Source organism: Hylobates moloch, unplaced genomic scaffold (genome assembly GCF_009828535.3).
Source record: "Hylobates moloch isolate HMO894 unplaced genomic scaffold, HMol_V3 SCAFFOLD_14, whole genome shotgun sequence".
In the NCBI taxonomy this organism is placed as follows: Eukaryota; Metazoa; Chordata; class Mammalia; order Primates; family Hylobatidae; genus Hylobates; species Hylobates moloch.
Window position 1 is genome coordinate 79,503,201 of NW_026652289.1, and position 22,247 is coordinate 79,525,447.

The window sequence follows — 22,247 nt, forward strand, 5'->3', positions numbered from 1 at the left end:
TTCTATAGTCTCATAGTTTTTTTTTTAATCTTCTGGTTTTGCTTGTAGATTTTCAGATTGCTTCTTTAATTTCTGTCAGATTTTCTTTACACTTTTGAGGCATTTTATTAGATGCATACAAATTTACTACTTTTATATCTTCCTGTTAGATTGGCACTTTTATCACTACAAAATGTTCTTCTTAGTTTCCAGTAATGCTTCCTGTCTTAAAGTTTACTTTGTCTGATATTATTATAATCACACCAGCTTTCTTTGGTTCACATTTGCAGAATATGCCTCTATCTCTCATTGTTTCAACTTTTTTGTGCCATTATATTTTAGGTGTGCATTATATAATTGAACTTTTAACTCCAGTCTAACAATCTCTCTTTTTTAATTAGAATATTAGTTCATTAATATTTGTGTAGTTATTATTATATTAGGTTTATATCTACTATCTTGTGTTTATCTATCCAACCTGTTTTCAATTAATTTTTCATTTCTTTGGGATTAAGTAGTTTTACTACTTCACTTTTCCTCACATTAGTTGTTAGATACACATGACTTTGCTAAGCTTTTGATGTTATCTTAGATAACACAATTTGTATTCTTGCTTTATTATAGTCTAATATCAATTGGTACTTTTACTACTTCCCAGAGAATGCCAGCACCTTTGAACACTTTAGCTCCTCTTATCACTGTGCCTGACTTTTGTGCTAGAAGATGTTACTATGTTGCCATTGGCTTCCACCTTGTTGAGAAGCCATTCTCATTGTTATTACCACTTATTTGATAAAAATATATCTTTTTCTTTAGCTGCTTACAAGATTTTCTTTTTTTCTCTCATTTTCAGCACTTTCATATGATGTGCCTAGTCCAATTTTCTTTGCGTTTACTCAGTTTAAGTTTCGTAGAAATTTGGACTTGTGAATTAATGTCTTTCTTCACTTTAGAAGAATACTTTTTTTGAGATGGAGTCTTGCTGTGTTGCCCAGGCTGGAGTGCAGTGGCATGATCTCAGCTCACTGCAATCTCTGCCTCCCAAGTTCAAGTGATTCTCCTGCCTCAGCCTCCCGGGTAGCTGGAACTACAGGCGTATGACACCACACCTGGCTAATTTTTGTATTTTTAGTAGTGAGGGGGTTTCACCATGTTGGCCAGGCTGGTCTCAAACTCCTGACCTCAGTCATCCACACATCTCAGCCTCCCAAAGTGCTAGGATTACAGGCATGAGCCACGGCGCCCAGCCACTTTAGTAGAATTCTTGATCATTATCTATTCAAATATTGCTTTTGTCATATTCTCTTCTCCATTTCGTTTTTGAGCTCCAAATGCTTGTGTACTAACCTTTTCACCATATTCCATTTGCCTTTTAGCTCTTTACTGTATTTCTTTTGCTCTCTAAGTTTTAGTCTGGATATAGTCTAGTACCTTAAAGCTCACTAATCCTCTTTTCAACTGTGTCAACATGCTTTTAAATTCATCTACTAAGTTATTCATTTGCATAATATTTTTAGTTTAAGAATTTCATGTGAGTCTCCTTAATGGATTCTAATTCTTTGATGAAATTACCTATTTGCCATTTATTATCTTGAACATAGTAATCATTAAAAAACCCATAACCTGTGTATCTGGATCTCCTGCTGGTCACTTTCCATTGTCTATTTTTTTCTTGTGATTTTTCAGTGATTTGATCTGGCCAAGTACTTTCTTTGTTACTTGCCAGATATTATGTATGAAAAACTATAGCAATGATTTGAGGCTCTGTACAAGGTTATCCTCCTCCAGGGGATATTTACTTTTGATTTTGACAGACAGGGTACTGCCAATCACTTCCAACTAGCCTGGGATTGAGCTGACTCAAAGTCTGTTTGCCGTCAGTCTGTCTTTACTCCTAAGATGTAGCCCTTTGTGGATCACAGCTGAAGGACTGGTCTTTTACCACGGACACTCTTCCTCAGCAGGACCTATACTCCAATTCTTTCTCTCCCACCCCAGCCCCACGAGACTGCTTACACTGCTGCTCAGTTCCTGAGCCTTTGCTGCCACTTTTTTCTCAGCTTCTGCTGTACTTGGGTCTCTCTCTTTGTGTGTGTGTCTCTCTCTCCCCTACAAATTGGCAAAAGCCACAAGGGAAAAAGCAGCAACAAATATTGGGCTCAACTCTTTGCTTCCCCTCTCATCCATGTTGGCCCCTAAAGTTCTCCCTCCTTTGATAATGTGTCTGTGTTTTCAAAGAACTTGTTTTAAAAAAGTTTACCCAACTTTTCCAGTTGTACTGGGTGGTAACATGCCAGTCCGTCATAGCCAGAGTGGAAACTTTTGTCATTGACATTTAAGTGCTCATTAACAACACTGAGTCAGAGGAATTCCTCAAATAGGAATGGTTTCCTGTAAAACTTCACAGTGTCCTATCTCTCTTGAGTCTGAAAATAAATAAATAAATATATAACTGACTTTGCTGTGTCAGTAAATTCTACATTAACAAACTCTTAGTTACTCAGCTCTTTAAATTGAGGAAGTACAACGGGAAGGTCAAAGATACAGCTATAATTTAATTTTATCTCTAAAATGAAACTATTTGCTTATTTTATTTGTCAAGTTGGGTTCTTGAGGCACTGTAGCAGGACGAGCCGCAGACAAAACCCCTCAGACACCGAGACAGGGAAAGGAATGGCTTTAATCAGCTAGGAGCATTGGCAGGCTAGCGTCTTAAAATCCGAGCTCATCAGATGCTGAACTTCTGTCCATTTTATTTATTTATTTATTTATTTATTTATTTATTTATTTATTTATTTTTATTTTTTATTTTTTGAGACGGAGTCTTGCTCTGTCACCCAGGCTGGAGTGCAGTGGCGCAATCTCGGCTCACTGCAAGCTCCGCCTCCCGGGTTCACACCATTCTCCTGCCTCAGCCTCTCCGAGTAGCTGGGACTACAGGCGCCCGCCACCACGCCCGGCTAATTTTTTGTAATTTTAGTAGAGACGGGTTTTCACCGTGGTCTCGATCTCCTGACCTCGTGATCCGCCCGCCTTGGCCTCCCAAAGTGCTGGGATTACAAGCGTGAGCCACCGCGCCTGGCCCACTTCTGTCCATTTTAAGGGCTCACAACTCTAAGGGGGTCCACGTGAGAGGGTCGTGATGGATTGAGCAAGCCAGGGGGTATGCGACAGGGGCTGCAAGCACCAGTGGTCTGAGTGAAGCAGAACAGAATGGGAAGTTTCACAATGTCCTTCCATACAATATCTGGAATCTATAGATAACATCAGTTGCTAGATCAGGGGTCGAATTTTAACTACCAGGCTTAGGTCAGGCAGGCCCAGGCCTGGTTTCGGGTCTGGTTCCTAGGCGCCGGGCTACCTGCCTTTAGTTTCGCTTCTCTTTCCTTTTCTGAGTATAAAACAATATAAAACAATATGAGAGGGTCTCTCTCTTCCCTCACCCCCACATATCATAATGATTTTGATTTTAAGCCAGATTATTATTTTATTTGCCTACTTATGAAAGCTTAGGTTTTATTTTCTCAAACTGCAGACAATTCTACTTGAGCTACTCAAAATAGTGTATTCTAAATTCATAAAAAATAACATTGAGAAAAACACTAGAGCAGTCTGAGAAGTAGGAAAAGAATGATTACTAAATATGTTTAATTTATAGGCATGTGACTCAGACTACAGCTGGGAAACCAGCTCTCCTTGGGAGCTTATTTAAAATCTCAGATTCTGTAGCCCTGACCCCAAGAGATTGTGGTTCCAAAGATTTGAGGTAGGGAGTTTCCAGATGATTTCTTTGTAGGTAATCTCAAGACACACTTGGAGAAACACTGGTTTAGAGAACTGAGGTTAGATTTAATTATAGCAATTCCCCATATCTACTGTGTTCTATTTGTGTTTCATGAAAACAATGAACTGAAGTTTTAAGGATTTCATTACATTTAATTCTTAATATAATCACGATCCATAGTAGCTCATATTTGTTGCACTAGTATAGTATAATTGTAAAGTATATGGGCTTTGGATTCAGATTGCCTGGGTTCAGATTCTAAGCCAATCCTAACTACCTGTGTGACTCGGGCAAGTTCCTTAACCCAACTTCCCAGCTTCCTCATCTGTGAAACAGGAGAAATAATACTTCACAGGGTTAGCTGGGGATTAAATTATTATAATGTATGTAGTGTGTTTATCAGTGATAAAAGCACTTTTAAAATATTAAGTATTTGCTGGACATGGCGACTCACCCCTGTAATCCCAGCTCTTTGGGAGGCTGAGGTGGGTGGATCACTTGAAGCCAGGAGTTGGAGACCAGCCTGGCCAACATAGTGAAACCCCATCTCTACTAAAAGTACAAAAATTAGCCGGGCATGGTGGTGCACGCCTGTAATCCCAGCTACTCAGGAGTCTGAGGCAGAAGAATCGCTTGAACCTGGAAGGTGGAGGTTGCAGTGAGTGGAGACTGCATCACTGTACTCCAGCCTAAAAAAAAAAAAAAAAAAAAAGAAAATTGCAACCACCTTGTGAGTAGCTGCCATAATTTTCTTGTTTTACTCATGGGGAAATTAGGTCTAGAAAGTTTGAGTAAATTATTCAAGTTCATGTAGCTGGAACGCAGCAGAGGCAGCATGAGGCTCAGGCTGTTAATAAGCCTATGTGTTGGGTCCTACTCTATGCTGTTTCCATGATCCAAATGTCCTCAGCGCCCACCCCACATGGTGGGTACAAATGTCATCTCAATAAATACCTAACCCAAGTCAGTACCATTCAGAATGTGTTCCACAGACCTTCAGCATCAGCATCATCTGGGAGCTTCACAGAAATACAGATTCTCATGCCTCACTCCAGACCTACAGAATCAGAAACTCTAGGGATGGAATCAGTAATTTACTGCTTACCAAGCCCTCCAAGTGACTCTGATGTAAGTTTAAGTTGGAGAGCCCTAGGCTTAGATCAATGATTCTCAACGTTGACTGAATATTAGAATTTCCTGGGAAACTAAAAACTTCCCAAAACGCTCAGATGCACCCAGACCAATTAAATCAGAATTGATAGAGCTAAGATCCAGGAATCAGTTCCCAAGTGATTCCAATGTGTGTGAGATTCAGAAGAACTGCCCTATATTCTTTTGCCTGATAACCCCTCTCTGTGAAACTGAGTGGCATTGGTCCCCTCCCTATCTCTCACATAACTTCTGCCTTGTTCCACAGCTCCAGGAGTCCTTAGGAGTGTATCTCTCAGATGCTGAGGGTAAAGTGTGGACTATGACTCCAGCCTCCACTGCCATGTCCCGTCCACTCTGGCCATCACTGGCACAGCCTTTGCACTTATTCCTGGCTGCCAACATTCAGGCCCACAGATGCCTTCTCCTGGTGCTGAATCATTCACTGCTCAGTTGCAGATCTGAACCAGGGCAGGAAGCTTAACTCCCTATCCTCTAAGTCCTGCTTTCTCTGAATGCTCCCAGAAGAGGCCCTAGGCCAGGAGAGTTTAGTGGGACAGCTCTGTTTGTTTACAAGATAGGCCTTTGTTTCAAGATGTTCACAAACACTCTTGAAGTAGCTCATCTGGGATGTTTTAGATGCTATTAGTTAGAAGTGTCACTCTCCTCCAGTCTTCAGGTCCTGTGGCCAGTCTGTTCATTGTGCCAGATTCTACTTGAAGTAGGTGTAAATTCTCCTTCTGGGGATCTTCCATTACGCCACAGTTTTCCGATAGTCATCAGCCCCTGATTCATCAAACATGCTTGCATACATTGGAATCTCCTCAGCCTCAATGGCACCTGACACCACATGCCAGACGTATTACTGGACCAGCCAATGTGCTTTCTCTAAACATAGAGAATAGGATACATTTAGCACTGCTATTTAAATTTCATAAACTATGATCACCTAAGCATAACAAATTCATTCAGAATCAACTTGATTGAAAAACTGAAATTACTAGATTTTTCACACACTTTATATTTAATCACCAAAACTTTTATATTTTGAGATAATTGTAGATTCACATGCAGTTATAATAAAACAATCCAGAGAGCCCATATACCCTTCATCTTGTTTTCTCCAGTGGTAACATCTGGTCTAACTAGAGTACCATATTACAACTAGGAAATTGACATTGATACAATGCATCAAGTGTATTCAGATAGCACCACTTTTATGTGGACTCAGTTGTGTGTCTGTGTGTGTGTTTGTGTGCGTATTTAGTAATAAGCAATTTCATCACACACATAGATGCATATGGTCACTACAGTTCAGTACAGTTTCGACACAAGGATCCCTCACACCACCCTTTTATAGCCACAACTACTTCCCTTCCTTTCCATTTCCTGAAGCCCTGGCTATCATTAATCTGTAATCTTGTCATCTTGAGCATACGATAAAAATGAAGTCATAAGTATGTTGTTTGTACGGTTTTCTTAGTGCTTACTCTAGGTATTACAATATACAAAGATATCATCATTGTCCAGTCTACCGATGACAACATTTTGCCACATCTAGTAGAGTACAGAGATCTTCTTCCATTTAGATCTCTTTACCCTCCCAGTTTCTTAAAGATGATTGTTGTAAGTATTGGCTCTACCAAGATTAGGACCATGTCAGATGCATGTTATAATTTTCACCTTAAACATCAAATGTGATTTAAGAAACTCATGAGAAAGAGTTTATTATATTTACCCCTATTTTTTCTTTTACCAATTCCAATATTCTTTCCTTTTTGAAGTGTTAAGCCTTCTGCTATTTCCTTTAGCCATTTTTCTAAATAATAGGTTTGCTACCAACGAGTTTTCTTAGCTTTTGTTCATCTAAGAATGTTTTTATTTCCCCTTCACTCCTGACAGACATTTTTGCCAGAAACAGAATTTGAGGTTTACGGTTCTGTTCTTTCAGTGCTTGAAAAATGTGCCACTTTATTCTGGCCTCCACGGTTTCAGAAGAGAAATCTGTCCTCATTTGCATTGGTGTTTTCCTATAAGTAAAGTATTGTTTCTCTCTGACTGCTTTCAAGATTTTTCTTTGCCTTTCGTTTTCAGACTTTTAATGATGATAAGTCTTAATGTGGATTTCTTTGGAATTATTTTATTTGAGATTCTTTAAGCTTCTTAAACATCCATATTTCTTTCACCAAATGCAGGAATTTTTCAGCCATTATTTCTTTGAATACTTTTTTCAGTCCCACTTTCTCTCTCCTGAGAATCCAATGGTACAAATGTTAGCTCTTTTGTTATTGTCTCACAGGTCCCTGAGACTCTGTTTATGGTTTTTGCTCATTTGTTTGTTTTTGTTTTTTGAGACAGGGTCTTGCTCTGTCACTCAGACTGTAGTGCAGTGGTATGATCTTGGCTCACTGCAACCTCTGCCTCCCAGGCTCAAGCAATCCTCCCCACTCAGCCTCTGAAGTAGTTGGGACTACAGGCATGTGTGACCACGCCTGGCTAATTTCTTGAATTTTTTGTAGAGATGGGTTTCCACATGTTTCCAAGGCTGGTCTTAAATTCCTGAGCTCAAGCAATCCACCCACCTCTACCTCCCAAAATGTTGGAGCTGCAGACATGAGCCACCACACCTGGCCTCTGAGACTGTGTTTATTTTTCTCAGTCTACACTTTTCTCTGTTCAGCTAGAGTAAAATCTGTTGACCTGTCCTCAAGTTCACTGATTCTATCCTCTGTCATCTCCACTGTATTATTGAGCCCATTCATTAAGTTTTTTATTTAGCTTATTGTATTTTTCACTTCTATAATTCCATTTGATTCTTTTTTATAACTTCTATTTCTTTGCTGAGATTTTCTCAGTATTTTTTGCATTTGTTTCAAGAGAATTTGTGATTGCTTATTGAAGTATTTTTATGATGGTTGCTTTGAAATTCTTGTCAGATAATTCCAGCATCTGATTCATCTTGATGTTGGTATCTGTCAATTGTCTTTTCTCATTCATGTTGCGATTTTCAATTGTATCCTGGCAGTTTTTTTGTTATATTCTGGATCACATTTAATCTTCTTTTATTAGCAGGCAGTCCCCTGTTGAGATATTGAAGACTAGGTGGATGTGTATGTTTAGCTTCCTGACACCATCCTGGCAAAAATGGAGTGCTGACTCACACTGCCTCACTGCAGTGGGGTGGGTGGGAGGAAGCTCAGCTTCCCGTTTGGCCCCACTGACGCCTTCCCAGTGAAAGTGAGGCACTGACTCCTACCATCTCCTGGTCTCCAAATGGGAATGAAAACTCAGCTGTTGTGGGAAGTCAGGGACCCCGAATGGAGGGACCGGCTGGAGCCGTGGCAGAGGAACATAAATTGTGAAGATTTCATTTTAATATGGACATTTATCAGTTCCCAAATAATACTTTTATAATTTCCTATGCCTGTCTTTACTTTAATCTCTTAATCCTGTTATCTTTGTAAGCTGAGGATGTACGTCACCTCAGGACCACTGTGATAATTGTGTTAACTGTACAAATTGATTGTAAAACGTGTGTTTGAACAATATGAAATCAGTGCACCTTGAAAAAGAACAGAATAACAGCGATTTTTAGGGAACAAGGGAAGACAACCATAAGATCTGACTGCCTGCGGGGTCAGGCAAAAAGAGTCATATTTTTCTTCTTGCAGACAGCCTATAAATGGACATGCAAGTAGGGAAGATATCGCTAAATTCTTTTCTTAGCAAAGAATATTAATACCTTGGGGAAGGAATGCATTCCTTGGGGGAGGTCTATAAATGGCCACTCTGGGAATGTCTGTCCTATGCAGTTGAGATAAAGACTGAGATACACCCTGGTCTCCTGCAGTACCCTCAAGCTTACTAGGGTAGGGAAAAACCCAGCCCTGGTAAATTTGTGGTCAGATTGGTTCTCTGCTCTCAAACCCTGTTTTCTGTTTTTTAAGATGTTAATCAAGACAATACATGCACATTTGAACATAGACCCTTATCAGTAGTTTTGCATTGCCTTTGTCCTGTTCCCTCAGAAGCATGTGATCTTTGTTCTGCTTTTTGCCCTTTGAAGCATGTGATCTTTGTACCTACTCCCTGTTTTACACCCCCTCCCCTTTTGAAACCCTTAATAAAAAACTTGCTGGTTTGAGCCTCACGTGGGCATCACAGTCCTACTGATATGTGATGTCACGCCCGGTGGCCCAGCTGTAAAATTCCTCTCTTTGTACTCTTTCTCTTTATTTCTCAGCTGGCCAACACTTATGGAAAATAGAACCTACGTTGAAATCTTGGGGGTGGGTTCCCCTGATACTCAGCTTTCTGCTGGGCTTCATGGTTACCAGGAAGTGGGGAAGGATGGGGCTAACACACACAGCTTTGTGGCTTCAGGATAGTTGCAGAAGGTCAGCTTCTCACTGGCACTGCTGAAACCCAGGTGGTGGTGGGGGGCATGGAGGGAAGTAGATGGGCAATGAGAATCCACATCCCACCCCCTCATTTTGCCTGGTTGATTCTGGATGAGGGCAGGAGTGGGGACCAGAGTGCCCATTAGCTCTATTTTGCACATTGTTGTTCAGTCTCATTGCTGCTGGGTGGGGGTTAGAGGTTCAGTTTGCTGCTGCTCCTTGCTGAGTCTACCCTGGTGGGAGAATAGGAGCACTGGCTGCTTCTGCTGGCAGGAAAGGGAAGACTAGCTCCCTGATCAGTCCTACCAATACCACAGGGCAAGGGAGTCAGAGCACCACCATCTCATGCCACTGAGACAGGGGATGGGGAGGAAGATCAGCTCCCAACTCCATCTCACTGAAACTGTGGAGAAGGGAATCTAATTTTCCCATTAGTACTTGGCAAAAGTAGGGCAAGTATTACCAAAAAGGCTTCCTATTGCAAGGTCACCGGCTTCTTGGTCCTTTGACTAGGAGGAACAGACTTTTCTTAGAGCTTATTTTGTCTGTGCCTGTTGGCAGCTCTAGGTTGGAGGCATCTGCAACACCCTGTCTGGGATATATGAGAGGCAATAACGAAACTTATAGAACTCACCAGCAGCTTGTTTCTCAAGTCCCCAAATCCCTAGGCAGTCCACCTTCTTTCCTCCTTTGAGTTTCCCTAGGTCTGTTTGTTGTGTTATGGCCACAGTTGTAAGAGGGAGCATCTGCAAGAAATGGAGTGCTCCATCTTGACTGGAACCAGAAGCATGATCTATACTTGATTTTTAAAAGAAATAAATAGGTAACAGGTATGTCGATACTAACAGTGAATTCATTTAAGCAGCTTTCCAGGATATTATAATTTTGTCTGGCCCAATAGTCTACATCTGTCACATATATTATACTATAGTATGTGACAAAAATTAGTTTTCCAAAGGAGAATATTCTGGAAATAACTTCACAGTATCAAAGAAAATTAAATGATCTTCTCTGAAGTTCTGTGTGGGCATATCAAGATGAACTTAATTCTCTGAACAATGGTAGTTTTCAACTTAACTAGAAACCAAACTCCTAGCCAATTTGGCTAAAAGAAATTTTATTACATTAAAAAAAATTTGGAACAGAGTTAGATTATAGACCAAATATGAAGACAGTTTTAAAAATAACAGTGCTGGTGAAAAAGAGCCTTAATACTCAGAGATGCAATGTCTTTCTTAAAGTATGTGGACGTTATGAGACAAAAATATGAGACAAAATATGCTTGACTTTCAGCAAGAGGATGTTACATTAGATTGTTTTCTTTCTTTCTTTAATAGATAAAATTAATATATGCTTCTGGAAAAATATTCAAATAATACCTAAGTAAAAAACGGAAACTGTAATAATTCCTTCCTCCCTTAATCTTCAGTACTCTTCCCATGGTTAAGAGTTTTGGTTTGTTTGGTTAGATTTTTTTGAAATAGGCTTCAGTAGTCAAGGATTTATGTAAACAGTAGAACTTGAAATCATTCACTCCCTAAAGACTTTGAAAACCAATCATGGCAAATGACTTAGGAAAAGTAGGGAAGAGCTTTCTCTTGGATCTGTTCCAGCTTTCAATTCATGAAGAATAAGATGTGGCTACCCTTTAAAATATACACACAAGCACACACATTTCACATACTTTTCATCTGAAAGGACCAGTTGAGTGCAACTTCAGCAGTGTGCTTATTTCTGACTTTACTTGGAACCTGGAGGTTGTCTTCTTGGAAGTACAGCATGTGGTACACAGTGAGCATTCAGTGAGTATCTGTTGAACGAACTGTAATTATTTTAAGAGGGAACAACATATTTTTGTCTTCCTCATCAACAACATGATTCAGGTAGAAAACAATGCAAAAGCTTACAAACATAATCTATTCATCAACTAGCCCTCATAGACTCAGCTCAAAATTCATAAACTATGAAGTCTTGCCCAAGGACCCTCATGAGAAGGGCTCGCTCCCTTTTTCCAGACCCTCAGCCTTTGTTTAATACCTTTTCGTGCTGCTTAGCACAGATCTTTGTGGTGGATTGTTGGGTTTAGGTACTATCTAATAGAATGAAAACATTCTCTTGGTGTGCATACACCATCTCATGCACTCTAATATTTCCCACTGTTCCTGGCACAATGCCTTGCATAGAGAAGGCATTCAATAAATATTGATTGAATGAAGAAATTGAAGAAACCACATCTTGATTTCAAGGGAACACCAATTTAGCCACAAAATTGGCTTTTTCCTTTTGTTCATATCTATATTTGTATGATAAGCATCACTATTTTGATTATATTTAGTTAGAAAGTATGATGTTTCAAATCAAAGAGTTTATTCATCTGTAATATTTTGCTAAGTTGTTTGCAAAATGAGAGACTTGGGACACATTTGAATTTCTATAGTGAAAGCAATCCTTGAATCTCCCAAAGAAATTATTTGAAACCCTTTGTTCAAAATCAGTCACTGAGATCTGAATGTCTTCTTGGTTAATGCTGAGAATTTAAATAGTGTTCAGGGAGACCAGGAGGGTAAAAGATACTTCATTGGAAATGACACATGCTCTAAGAATAGAGCATTATATTTTCCTATCATGCCACATTTCTTTGTAAAGGTACATTCATTTCACACTTTCAGTGTGGTGATTATGAGATGTTTTCTGGACCATTTACATTCACAAATATCTGAGAAAACAAAGAACATCTGCTCATTCTTAGCTGCTGCCCGATACCAGCCTTAAGGTTTTTAAACCCTGTTTATGTGATTGTGACTGAATCAGATGATTTGGAAAGATGTACTCAATCTATCCTTGTGACATCGCAATGAAATAAATGTAGGAAACAGAAACAATAAACTTTTCATTCATGACTGATTCTCTCAGATACACACAAACATATTCCAGGTGAGAAAGTAGGCAAATTTAACATTTAACCTTTCAAATTTAGTCAAAATAAGAGTTAGTTTCCAGAAAGATCAAGGAAAAATCTGACTACATAAAGATGTAAATTATGGAATAATATTTTAGGATTTGATATTTAGGCCTGAGGTGTACACACTTTTAGAAGGACCCAGAACACTGAAGCTGTTCTAATACATAAGGCTTTCTGCCTCATGGGATCACTTTTGCCTTTTCCCTTATCACTTTTGGGTCCCATATCTCTGAGCTGGACAAAATAAACTCAGTGTAAAGTTTTGCACTGCCAGGTATGAAAGCAAAGCCTGAGCCCCTTGTACCCGCATTTGTCTGTGCTTCTGATTCAGCATTTTCAGTTTTCTATTCAGACAGAAATGAGAGGAAAGAGGTGTTGTAGGTCACTCCCCCATCACCCTCTTTCTACCCTCAACCCTCTCTCTTCCGCCCCGCCCACTACCTTGAGTCAGCAGCTTAGTGATGCGACCCTTGGGTGGACACCAGAAATGCTCAATTATGCCAGTCTAAGAGATCAGCTCAAATTAAAGCTTCAGGGCTCTCCCTCTGAAACTTCAAGAGAGGGGCTCTGGACTCCTTATCATCATTGAACAGGGAACACAGAAAGAAGATGGCTACATACATTGGTGAAGGAATGAGCCCAGTGTGAATGTTTTGTGAAAACTATAAGTAGTGTGCTGTAATATTAAATTCACTAGAATCTCTCACTGGAAAATTGCATGTTTAAAGAGAGTTTGCAAAAACCTTAACTGAATAGAGAGTACTTTGCTTGTTCATCCTTAAAGAATGTTCTCACCTTAGGGTTACCCAACCATTGCAGGTATTTCTTTGATGATGTAGTATTTTACTCTGTTCTGTCCCTTGGGTCATGCTCAAGGTTGTTCTGGTCACTTTTCAAGGCCCACATCATAGTTTAATGGCTGATTATTTTCTCTTCTCAGTCCTCAAAGGCTGGCTCTTCTTTCTGGAATATCATAAGCCACAGGCCTACTTATTTGGATGGGTGCCAGCATTCACGCACAAGTAACAGCTTAAGAAGGCTTTTTAGTTGTTTTTATTTTGTACATACAAGTTCTGTAGGTACACAGTGCTAGCTTTAGATAAAGCCTATGTTATTATTATTTTTAATTTATGAAATTAAATAAGAGGTGGTTAAGATGAACTGGTTATTTGTAGTCTTAATTAAGAACAATTTTGATCATAAAAGAGCTGTAAAGATGCTTTTCTAAAAGAAGTGCTTTCAGACTCTCCACATGAAGACAAAGCCTTCAGCAGTATATTCATATGGTTTAGTTTTATGTTCGTGATAGACCAGTTTTTAAACTACAAGTTTGAAACAGTTCAACAGCTGACTTGGAAACCCACCCTCTGAAATATATAAGTGGGATATATACAGATGGTATAATCCCAAGGGCAGAGTCTGCTCTGAGTTTGACATTCTTTAGTTCCAGCTGCTGACTAGAGATAATTTACTTTATAATAGTAGGACCAAGAAATGCTTTTAATGCAAATTCCTTGCATTGCATGTCTCTCTTTGAAGAACAAGTGGACATTCTTGCAGACTACCAGAATAGGAGGCTGTTTGTCTTTTCTCAGCCCAGAAGCTATAAGTAGATATGGAAGCCAAGGCCTTATGAATTTTATGCCACATTTAGTTTTATTTTAGGGAGGTTACAATATAGAGTTTTACAAACTCCCCTAGACACATTATTTTCTTCGTACTTTTCTGTTCACTGTTTCTCCTAGTTTATCACAATAAACACATACTATATTAATAATGAGGGAAATATTATTTTCGATTGCCAGTTATACTTACCATGTTAAGAGGAAAATCAAAATGACATTATAGTTTACAGGTAATGGGTTTTTTTCATTAAGCAATGTATGCTATTTATTTATTTATGTTTGAGTCAAGGTCTTGCTTTGTCGCTCAGGCTGCAGTGCAGTGGTGTGATCACAGCCCACTGCAGCCTGGACATCCCGAGCTCAAGCAATCCTTCCACCTTAGCCTCTGGAGTAGCTAGGACCACAGGCGTGCGCCACCATGCCCAGCTAATTATGTATTTTTGTAGAGATGGGGGTTTCGTCATGTTGCCCAGAACTGGTCTTGAACTTCTGGATTCAAGCGATCCACCTGCCTTGGCCTCCAAAAGTGCTGGGATTACAGGCATGAGCCACCACACCTGGCCTATGCTTTCACTGGGATGGAAGAAACTACAGATACATACGCAAGTCATAGTGGACTCTTAGCTACTTGTAAAATGGCCATCCCAATTGTAATTTCAAATGTTCTCTCCATTGTTCCTATAAATTCATTCTTATCTATCTATTCGTTCATTCTTTGTTTTGTCCCACACAAGATTTATGCCAGCTTACAAAGATAGAGAGAAAAATGAAAACTAAAAGTACCAGAAAAATAAAAATAAAAAATAGAGATGGGTGTGTAAAACAGATCAAAATGATCTATAATCGCTGTAACAATTGGGCCACATATGTGGTTCTCTAAAATTTTTCTTAGCCAACACCAAAAGTGAAACCTTAGCTGGTCACTAGATTCAGGGAACACAAATCAAAACAAACTAGTTGGTTGGTAGATGTGCTTCTGCCCTTGGTACTGGAGTCAGACAGGGAATTCTCCCAAGGAGGCTTATAAAGAAGATTGTGTCCTATGATAAACATCCATGAAAACATCCTTACCATGTCCTTACAATACAAATGGTGACCTACTCTTACACAGCCCCTCAATATAGGCTGGTGACATCATATCAAAGAACAGTTGGGGCTGGGCACGGTGTCTCACACCTATAATCCCAGCACTTTGGGAGGCCAAGGCAACTGGATCACCTGGGCTCAGGGGTTAGAGACCAGCCTGGGCAACATGGGGAAACCCTGTCTCTATGTACAAAAAAATTAAAAACAAAACAAAACAAAAACAGAGAATAGTTGGGTAAAAATGGATTCTACAGCTGGAAGTCTGCCCAGCTTCATCTAGAAACTGACCATGTTGACCATATACACATAGAAAGTGGCAGGATAGTGCCAGCCTCTAGGAAATTCTCAGGAAATGTCAACGATTAGTGATACCATCACCAATATTGTGTGTCAGATGAGTGCCTGATCTTTGCTGGGGAAGAGATGGGCTCTACATGACGCAGGTGAGTGAAAGCGGCCTGCAAGAGGTTTTCCGAGCTCACAGCTCTTACTTCTGATGCAGGTCTCCCAGCCCTTCTGCTTGCAGGTCAGGCTTAGATCAGACATTGTCATGGTTGGGCTCTCCAGGAAAGATGGGTTTGCTCCGGGTAATACTTGAAACACTGAAACTCCATAAATAAAGTCACTGCCAGTGTGCAGAGCAAGTCAAATCTGAGCTAAGAGCAGTACCTTCCAAGCAGAAATCCACGGTTGTGAGCATTTCATTCTTGACAGACAAACTCCTTTTAAGGAATTTAAAAGGCTATCTAGAAATCCTTTCTGATTCTTTCCCCTGACTTCACCAGGATAGAGGAGAGTGAAAATGTGGTCTTTAGTCTGAGTGCGGTGGCTCACGCCTGTAATCTCAACACTTTGGGAGGCCGAGGCGGGCAGATCACTTGAGGCCAGGAGCTCGAGACCAGCCTAGCCAACATGGTGAAACCCCACCTCTACTAAAAATACAAAAATTAGCCAGGCATGGTGATGCGTGCCTGTATTCCCAGCTACTCGGGAGGCTGAGGCAGGAGAATCACTTGAAACTTGCAGTGAGCTGAGATTGCCCCACTGCACTCCAGCCTGGGGGACAGAGCAACACTCTGTCTCAAAAAAAAGAAAAAAAAAATGTGGTCACCAGGATCCAGAGAAGCATCTCCCTCCTATGTTCCCTTCTATGTTCTCCCTCCCCCGTACCCCTTCCTCCTTCCCCTGTCCTCCTTTTCTGAATCTTATTAAATGGTTCATTATAGTTGGTCCTATCATGTTAAAAGACAGTGATGGCTGGGACCTGCCAAGAACAGAATCCATCTGGGGCCAAATACCCTCTGCCTGGGTTAATCTCCTTGGTGGTTGCATATAAAACATGGGGAAGTATGTTGTGAAGATTAGCCATGCCTCATATATTGGATTCTGAACACCAGGATGTGTGGGGGCCTGCAGCCCTCACCATCACGTCACTTTCTCCTTTCAATGAAAACTGAAACCCAGCTCCAGCCAGAGGGCAGTGGGGGTGAACAAATGTGTAGGCAAAGAAAATAGGAATGTTTAGGAAGGCTAGATCCTCCCCCTTGGTCTGATCTAAACCGAGGCTCTCCCTACCCCAGCACACAGAATGCAGGAGGGACAGGAGGGGATGGGGAGGGCTCATGGGGAGGAATTAAGTGTGGCTCTGTCTGGTTCTGGCTTCTCTGTAAATACTGTGACACCTCCGAATGGTGGAACAGCTGAGATAAGTGACTGCTAATCCCCCAGTGCCGGGGAGGAGGCTGGGCCGCTCCCTTCCAGATCCCAGCAGATGGTGGATGAAACAGACTTCCCCCGAGGCAAGGGCAGTGGGAACTGTCCCACCTTCTGTTCCTTCAGTTTGCCCTGCACGTCTCCCTCATGGCCAGTCCACGCCGAGAAGGGCTTCGCTGGCCCTCCAGAGCACTGGGGACCCGCCCCAGCTCTGCCATCCCACTGGGATCTACAAGGTCAGCCAACCTGGACTCCAGCCAGCACTGCCAGGTTGGGCAGCATCCAGCAAAGCTCTGTGGGCTTCAGAGAGAACAGCCAAGCAGTGCAGCTAAGTTTTTCACTCTGCAAAGAACCGTACCTAGGGGAGAAGGGTGAGGGCTCATTTAAAATGCAGATTCAATCTTCCAGGGTGGAACCCAGGAATCGGAATTTCTATTAGGCAGTCTAGGTAATTTGGCTGGAGGCAGTTCTAGCATCACATTCTGGCAAACAGCAGACCAAGTATATGTGAAGGTATTTTTGGTGGTGGTTGGGAACAGGGCTTAAAGTCAGGTGCCTGAGTTTGAATTGTCACTCTACCATTTGCTCACCTGTGTGATCTCGGACAAAAAAGGCTCAGTGGTTGCCTACCTCATAGGATATAAACCGGTCTTTCTCAAACTGCAGGAAGCACAATTTAGTCACAGTTAGCAATTAAAAAATAACAATGGGAGACTGCACAACAATGTGAATGCACTGAACACTTTTGAACTGTGTATTTCTAAATGGTCAAGATAGTAAATTTGATATTATGCATAGTTTACCATAATAAAAAAAATTCTAGAATGTACTAAAGAGGAGATGTCATTTTTTTCTTCTTTGTTTTGTGATTTTTTTGGTTTTGAGATGTCATTTTTATATGCTTAAAAAGCCAATCTCAATTTTCAAATTAAGTGGATCCATAAAAAGTTGTTTAAATAAAACTCAGTCATGAAATCTTACTTTCCTGTTGGTTTACATTTTAAAATATATAAAATACGGTTCAAAGTTTTTAAAATGTGGAAATCAAGGCTGGGCTTGGTGGCTCATGCCTGTAATCCCAGCACTTTGGGAAGCTGAGGTTGACAGATCACTTGAGCCCAGGAGCTTGAGACCAGCTTAGGCCACATAGTGAAACCCCGTCTCTTCAAAAAATACAAAAATTAGTTGGGTGTGTTGGCATGTGCCTGTAGTCCCAGCTGCTTGGGAGGCTGAGGTGGGAGGATCAGCTAAGGTGGGAGAATCAGCTAAGGTGGGAGGATCATCTGAGCCTGGGAGGTTGAGGCTGCAGTGAGCCTGGATTATACTACTGCACCTGACTACACCTGATTACACCTGGGTAACAGAGGGAGACCCTGTCTGAAGCAAACAAACAAATACATAAAAATAAAATAAAATAAAATAAAGTAAAATGTGGAAATCAAGCAGTAATACAAATAGTAAATATCAAACAACCATAAGTCTTTAAGAAATAAGCATTCTTTCTTGCTACACACATAACACATATGAAAATACACTGCTTTGAGTGTTAAGCAATAACATTGAGTGGAATAGGAAGCATATTTTTCAAACATTGTAAGGGTGAATATTGTTTCACAAAACTGCTGTGAGTCTTCCACTGTTCTACCTGCCTCCCACTAGAGCCAATGGTCCTGAGATGAGGGGGCTGGAAGTGGCCTCCTAGGCCCCCGAAGCCTGTGAGAAGGACTGAGGTCAATAAACATGGTTTTCCATTCCTGAGAGTCTTTGCACCTATAGCAGTGAAAGTGGGAGTCTCTCATCAGCCACTCCCATGTAGAAACTCTTTCTCTCACGCAAATGTTCATAAACTTCAGTTCTGCTCTACTTTTAAAAACGAACAACACTTCCTGGGGAAGGCTTTCTCGGAAACTCTTTCCGACTCCCCTTCCCTTTTTGTGACTATCCTGCTGATACCTCTTCTTCCTTCCCAGTTTGTGCCATAGCTGTCTGACTTTTTTGTAATTGCCACGGAGGATGAGTCCTGCTCTGTTTTATTTATCACTGAATCCTTAACTAGCACTGAATCCTTAACAAATCTTTGTCCTGCAAAGATTTGCTGAATCAATGAAGAATGAAATCAACCTGATTCTTTAAAAGGCAGAGCTACTACTGCCTCCAAAAGTATCATTATTACACATACAATTTGCTTTGTATCATCTTCCATATTACTTATAGCATTTGTTTCTAATTATTACAATACACAATAACTTCTGCAAGAAGTGTTATGGTATCACTTTTGAGAGGGAAAACTTGGGGCTTGGTACGGTTAAGTGTCTTGCTCAAGACCAAACAGATAGTAAGTAGTAAGTGATAAAGACAGCATTTGAGCCCAGGTCTGTCTGGCTCTGACACCAGTCCCATTTCTCCTTTTCCTTGGTTTTTCTATATTTTCATGAGACAAGGCAGTTCTACTCTTGGCATCCTGTCAATACACATTTTCACTGTAAAATGCCTGCTGTGCTGCACAGAGTAATCTCAGCCAGGTCTCTTACCCGGCCCCACCACACAGCTGCCGTCGCGTTTCTTCTCCAGACCAACCCAAACATGGTTGGGGAGTTCAGAGGGGAGGGCCCAGCATTCCCCAGTCGGGACAAGTATCTAATCAGCAGGCCTCCTCAGCATATCAGCCGAAGACCACTCTAGAGAGAGATGCCAGTGCCCAGTTTTCTATTTTTAACTGGTGTGAACTGGAGGAAAAACACAAGCATTAAAAATCAAAGCTCCAGTCAAGAACTGAGAATGCAGGGCACCCCAGGGCAAACTAGTGATCTGTGTCCTTCTTACATCTCCCTCTTCCTTCCCCCTCTCCTCATTTCATGTCATTTTTCTTTTTCCTTCTCAAAAGTTCAAGATCCTGCAAAATCTGTTTTCCACAGAGGAGACGGTATCTGTCATTTATGCCAATGCTTCTCACACTTTAATGTACATACCAAGCAAATGAGGATCCTGCTGAACAGCGGATTGGGGTGGCGCTTGATACTGCATTTCTAGCTCATTTCCAGGTTATGACAATACTGCTTGTCCACAGGCTGCACTTTGAATAGCAAGGATTGGTGTATTCTTATAGTTTAAGTTGCTGCTATGTTCTCCACCAAAGTATTTGCCTTTTCAGTCTTGTCTCCACCTGGAATGAGGGCCTCTGACCCCAGTTTAAAGATGCTCATCTCCCCACCATCAAGTGGGCAAGCTGCTTCTGGCATTTGTTCCTTTATTCACTTTGGCAGAAGGGGAACCTTTTCTGGCCTGAAGACCAGAGTCTGAATTTGAGCAAAACCCCGCAGCATGGATGAGAGCTACCCAATAACTGGGCTGGGGTAAACCTGGTCCCTTCTCCAGCAAGACTTGGCTAAGCTCTCACAGAAACCCTTTTCTGCCTCTTCCCTGGCCAGACCCTGATCCATGCATGGGTTGAAACTCGGGTGGCCTTTGTTAATGTCAGCTTTCTGACCTAGATGAGCCCAGCCCCAGCTCTCTGAGTAAAGCCATTCAGGCTGGCCAGGGACTAGACCAGAAGGGTGCCCTGCCCCCGGTGCCCCTTTTGCAGCCACTCAGATGTGCTGCCGTGGTGTCCTTTGTGCTCGTGGCAGCCCTGGAAGATGAGAAGCCGCTGTCGTTCCCCTGCTGCCCTGGCCCAGCTGTCAGGACCCCTCAGCAGAGGGCAGGGCGCCAAGCCTTTCCACTGCATGTGGCTTATTGTCCCCAAGGCTGGCGAGGCTGCTGCGGAGGACCGAATCCACAGCCCATCCAGGGAGCACCCACACCCCAGAAAGGGGGAGGGGTGGGCTGGCGTCACTTAGTCTTCCCCTGCCCCTACCCTTCAGCGCCTGCCCCTCCCCAGCTCCCTATTTGGCTATCCCCCTGACTGCCCCCTCCCCTTCCTTACATGGTCTGGGGGCTCCCTGGCTGATCCTCTCCCCTGCCCTTGGCTCCATGAATGGCCTCTGCAGTCCTAGCGGGTGCGAAGGGGACCAAATAAGGCAAGGTGGCAGACCGGGCCCCCCACCCTTGCCCCCGGCTGCTCCAACTGACCCTGTCCATCAGCGTTCTATAAAGCGGCCCTCCTGGAGCCAGCCACCCAGAGCCCGCCGCCGCCGGAGCCGAGCCGACCCGCCCAGCAGTCGGTGAGTCAGCGCCCGGCCCTCCGCGCTCACTCCTCGCCAGGTCCGCGGGCCGCGCGGGACACCAGCCCCGCGCCGCCACCTGGCCAGCCCGGCCCGCGTTCAGCCAAGGCCCCAGCTCCTGCCGCTCTGCGACTGCCTTTTTTTTTTTTTTTTTAAAGCCCACACTTTTTGATTTGGTTCTAACTTGTTTTGTCCTGGGCGTCGGTCCTCGCAGGACCTCGCAGGGGCTCTAAGAAGGGGAATTTTGTGGCTCCACAAGGGGCTTTTGGATCCCTACTCTCGTGCGCTTTCTCCTCCATCTGGGGCACAGGCATGGCGATATGGACAGGGCTGGAGATCGAGTTCCCAGTTCGTGAAAAGGAAGAAAGTTAAAGGGCTGGGGAGGACTAAGGGGCTGGGTTTCCTGGGTCCCTCCTTGCACCTGGCACCCTAGGTGGACCTCCTGGCCAGGGAGCCTGGGTGGATTCCTCTGCCCTTCTCTGTCCCCAGTCTCCTCCGCGGCTTCTTCCTTCCCTTTTATGATTCGAGGGGAAGGGAGGTGACAGGAGGGTTCCCCGCCCAACCCCCTGTCCAGTCCCCACAACCCCCTTCTGCTCTGTCCTCTCCTCTGGGTGCGGAGAAGGCCAGCTGCACAGGTAGCTGAATGTGGTCCGCCCTCCCCTCCTCAACCTGCAGAACCCCCTGAAGCTGTGCCAAGATGTGTGACGACGAGGAAACCACCGCCCTGGTGTGCGACAACGGCTCTGGGCTGGTGAAGGCCGGCTTTGCGGGCGATGACGCGCCCCGTGCTGTCTTCCCGTCCATCGTGGGCCGTCCGCGGCACCAGGTAAACTTCCCGCCGAGCCCCCAGTCCCATTCGGGACCCCTTCAGTCCAGCGATCTAGGAAATGGCTCTCACCTGACCCTCTTGTTCGATGAACTCTTTAGGCCAAGTTAAGAAAAGGCTGATTGACTTCAAATCCAAGCCAAGGCAAGCAATACCACACAAAACCCCAACATACTGAGAAATGTACACCCGAGTGGCAGGCCTCTAAAAGGGTCCCACTCCCTGGTGTGAAAGCCACCAGTTTCTCTCCACTCATGGCCTTTTGGACTTTTAGTCTTTAGTGTCTTCTCTGCCTTGTATACTTCATTTTCTTCCTTGTCCTCCCCTTTCAGTCCTGTTTAAAACTTCTAACAGGGGTTCATCTAACCCTAACTTCTAACAATATAACCTCTCCCAACCAACCAGGACCCAATCCACATTCCTCTCTCATGTTCGCAGCCAGTTTACAGGCTTCCCCAAAGGTGTAATCTATCTCCTTCCCGGCTGTTGCATTTTTAGAAGCCAGGCGTGACAGAGGCAGCAAGTGCCATGGTGATAGCGACATACCACCTCGTTTATTAAAA

At 42.7% G+C, this 22,247-nt stretch overlaps 1 protein-coding gene and 1 long non-coding RNA gene across 2 annotated transcripts in view; one reads left to right on the top strand and one right to left on the bottom strand.

Moving 5' to 3' along the window:
- ACTC1 (actin alpha cardiac muscle 1) overlaps positions 1-22,247 on the top strand; it is a 56,046-nt gene that overhangs the window by 29,301 nt on the left and 4,498 nt on the right. The window contains exon 2 of the mRNA XM_058427431.1: positions 21,534-21,684. Coding sequence (XP_058283414.1) covers positions 21,556-21,684 — 129 coding nt within the window. The 5' untranslated portion in view covers positions 21,534-21,555. The remainder of the gene's footprint in view (positions 1-21,533; positions 21,685-22,247) is intronic.
- The window catches only part of LOC116481843 (uncharacterized), a 58,002-nt gene continuing 39,127 nt past the window's right edge, over positions 3,373-22,247 (bottom strand). The window contains exon 3 of the long non-coding RNA XR_004251645.1: positions 3,373-5,800. This is a non-coding gene — a long non-coding RNA (uncharacterized LOC116481843). The remainder of the gene's footprint in view (positions 5,801-22,247) is intronic.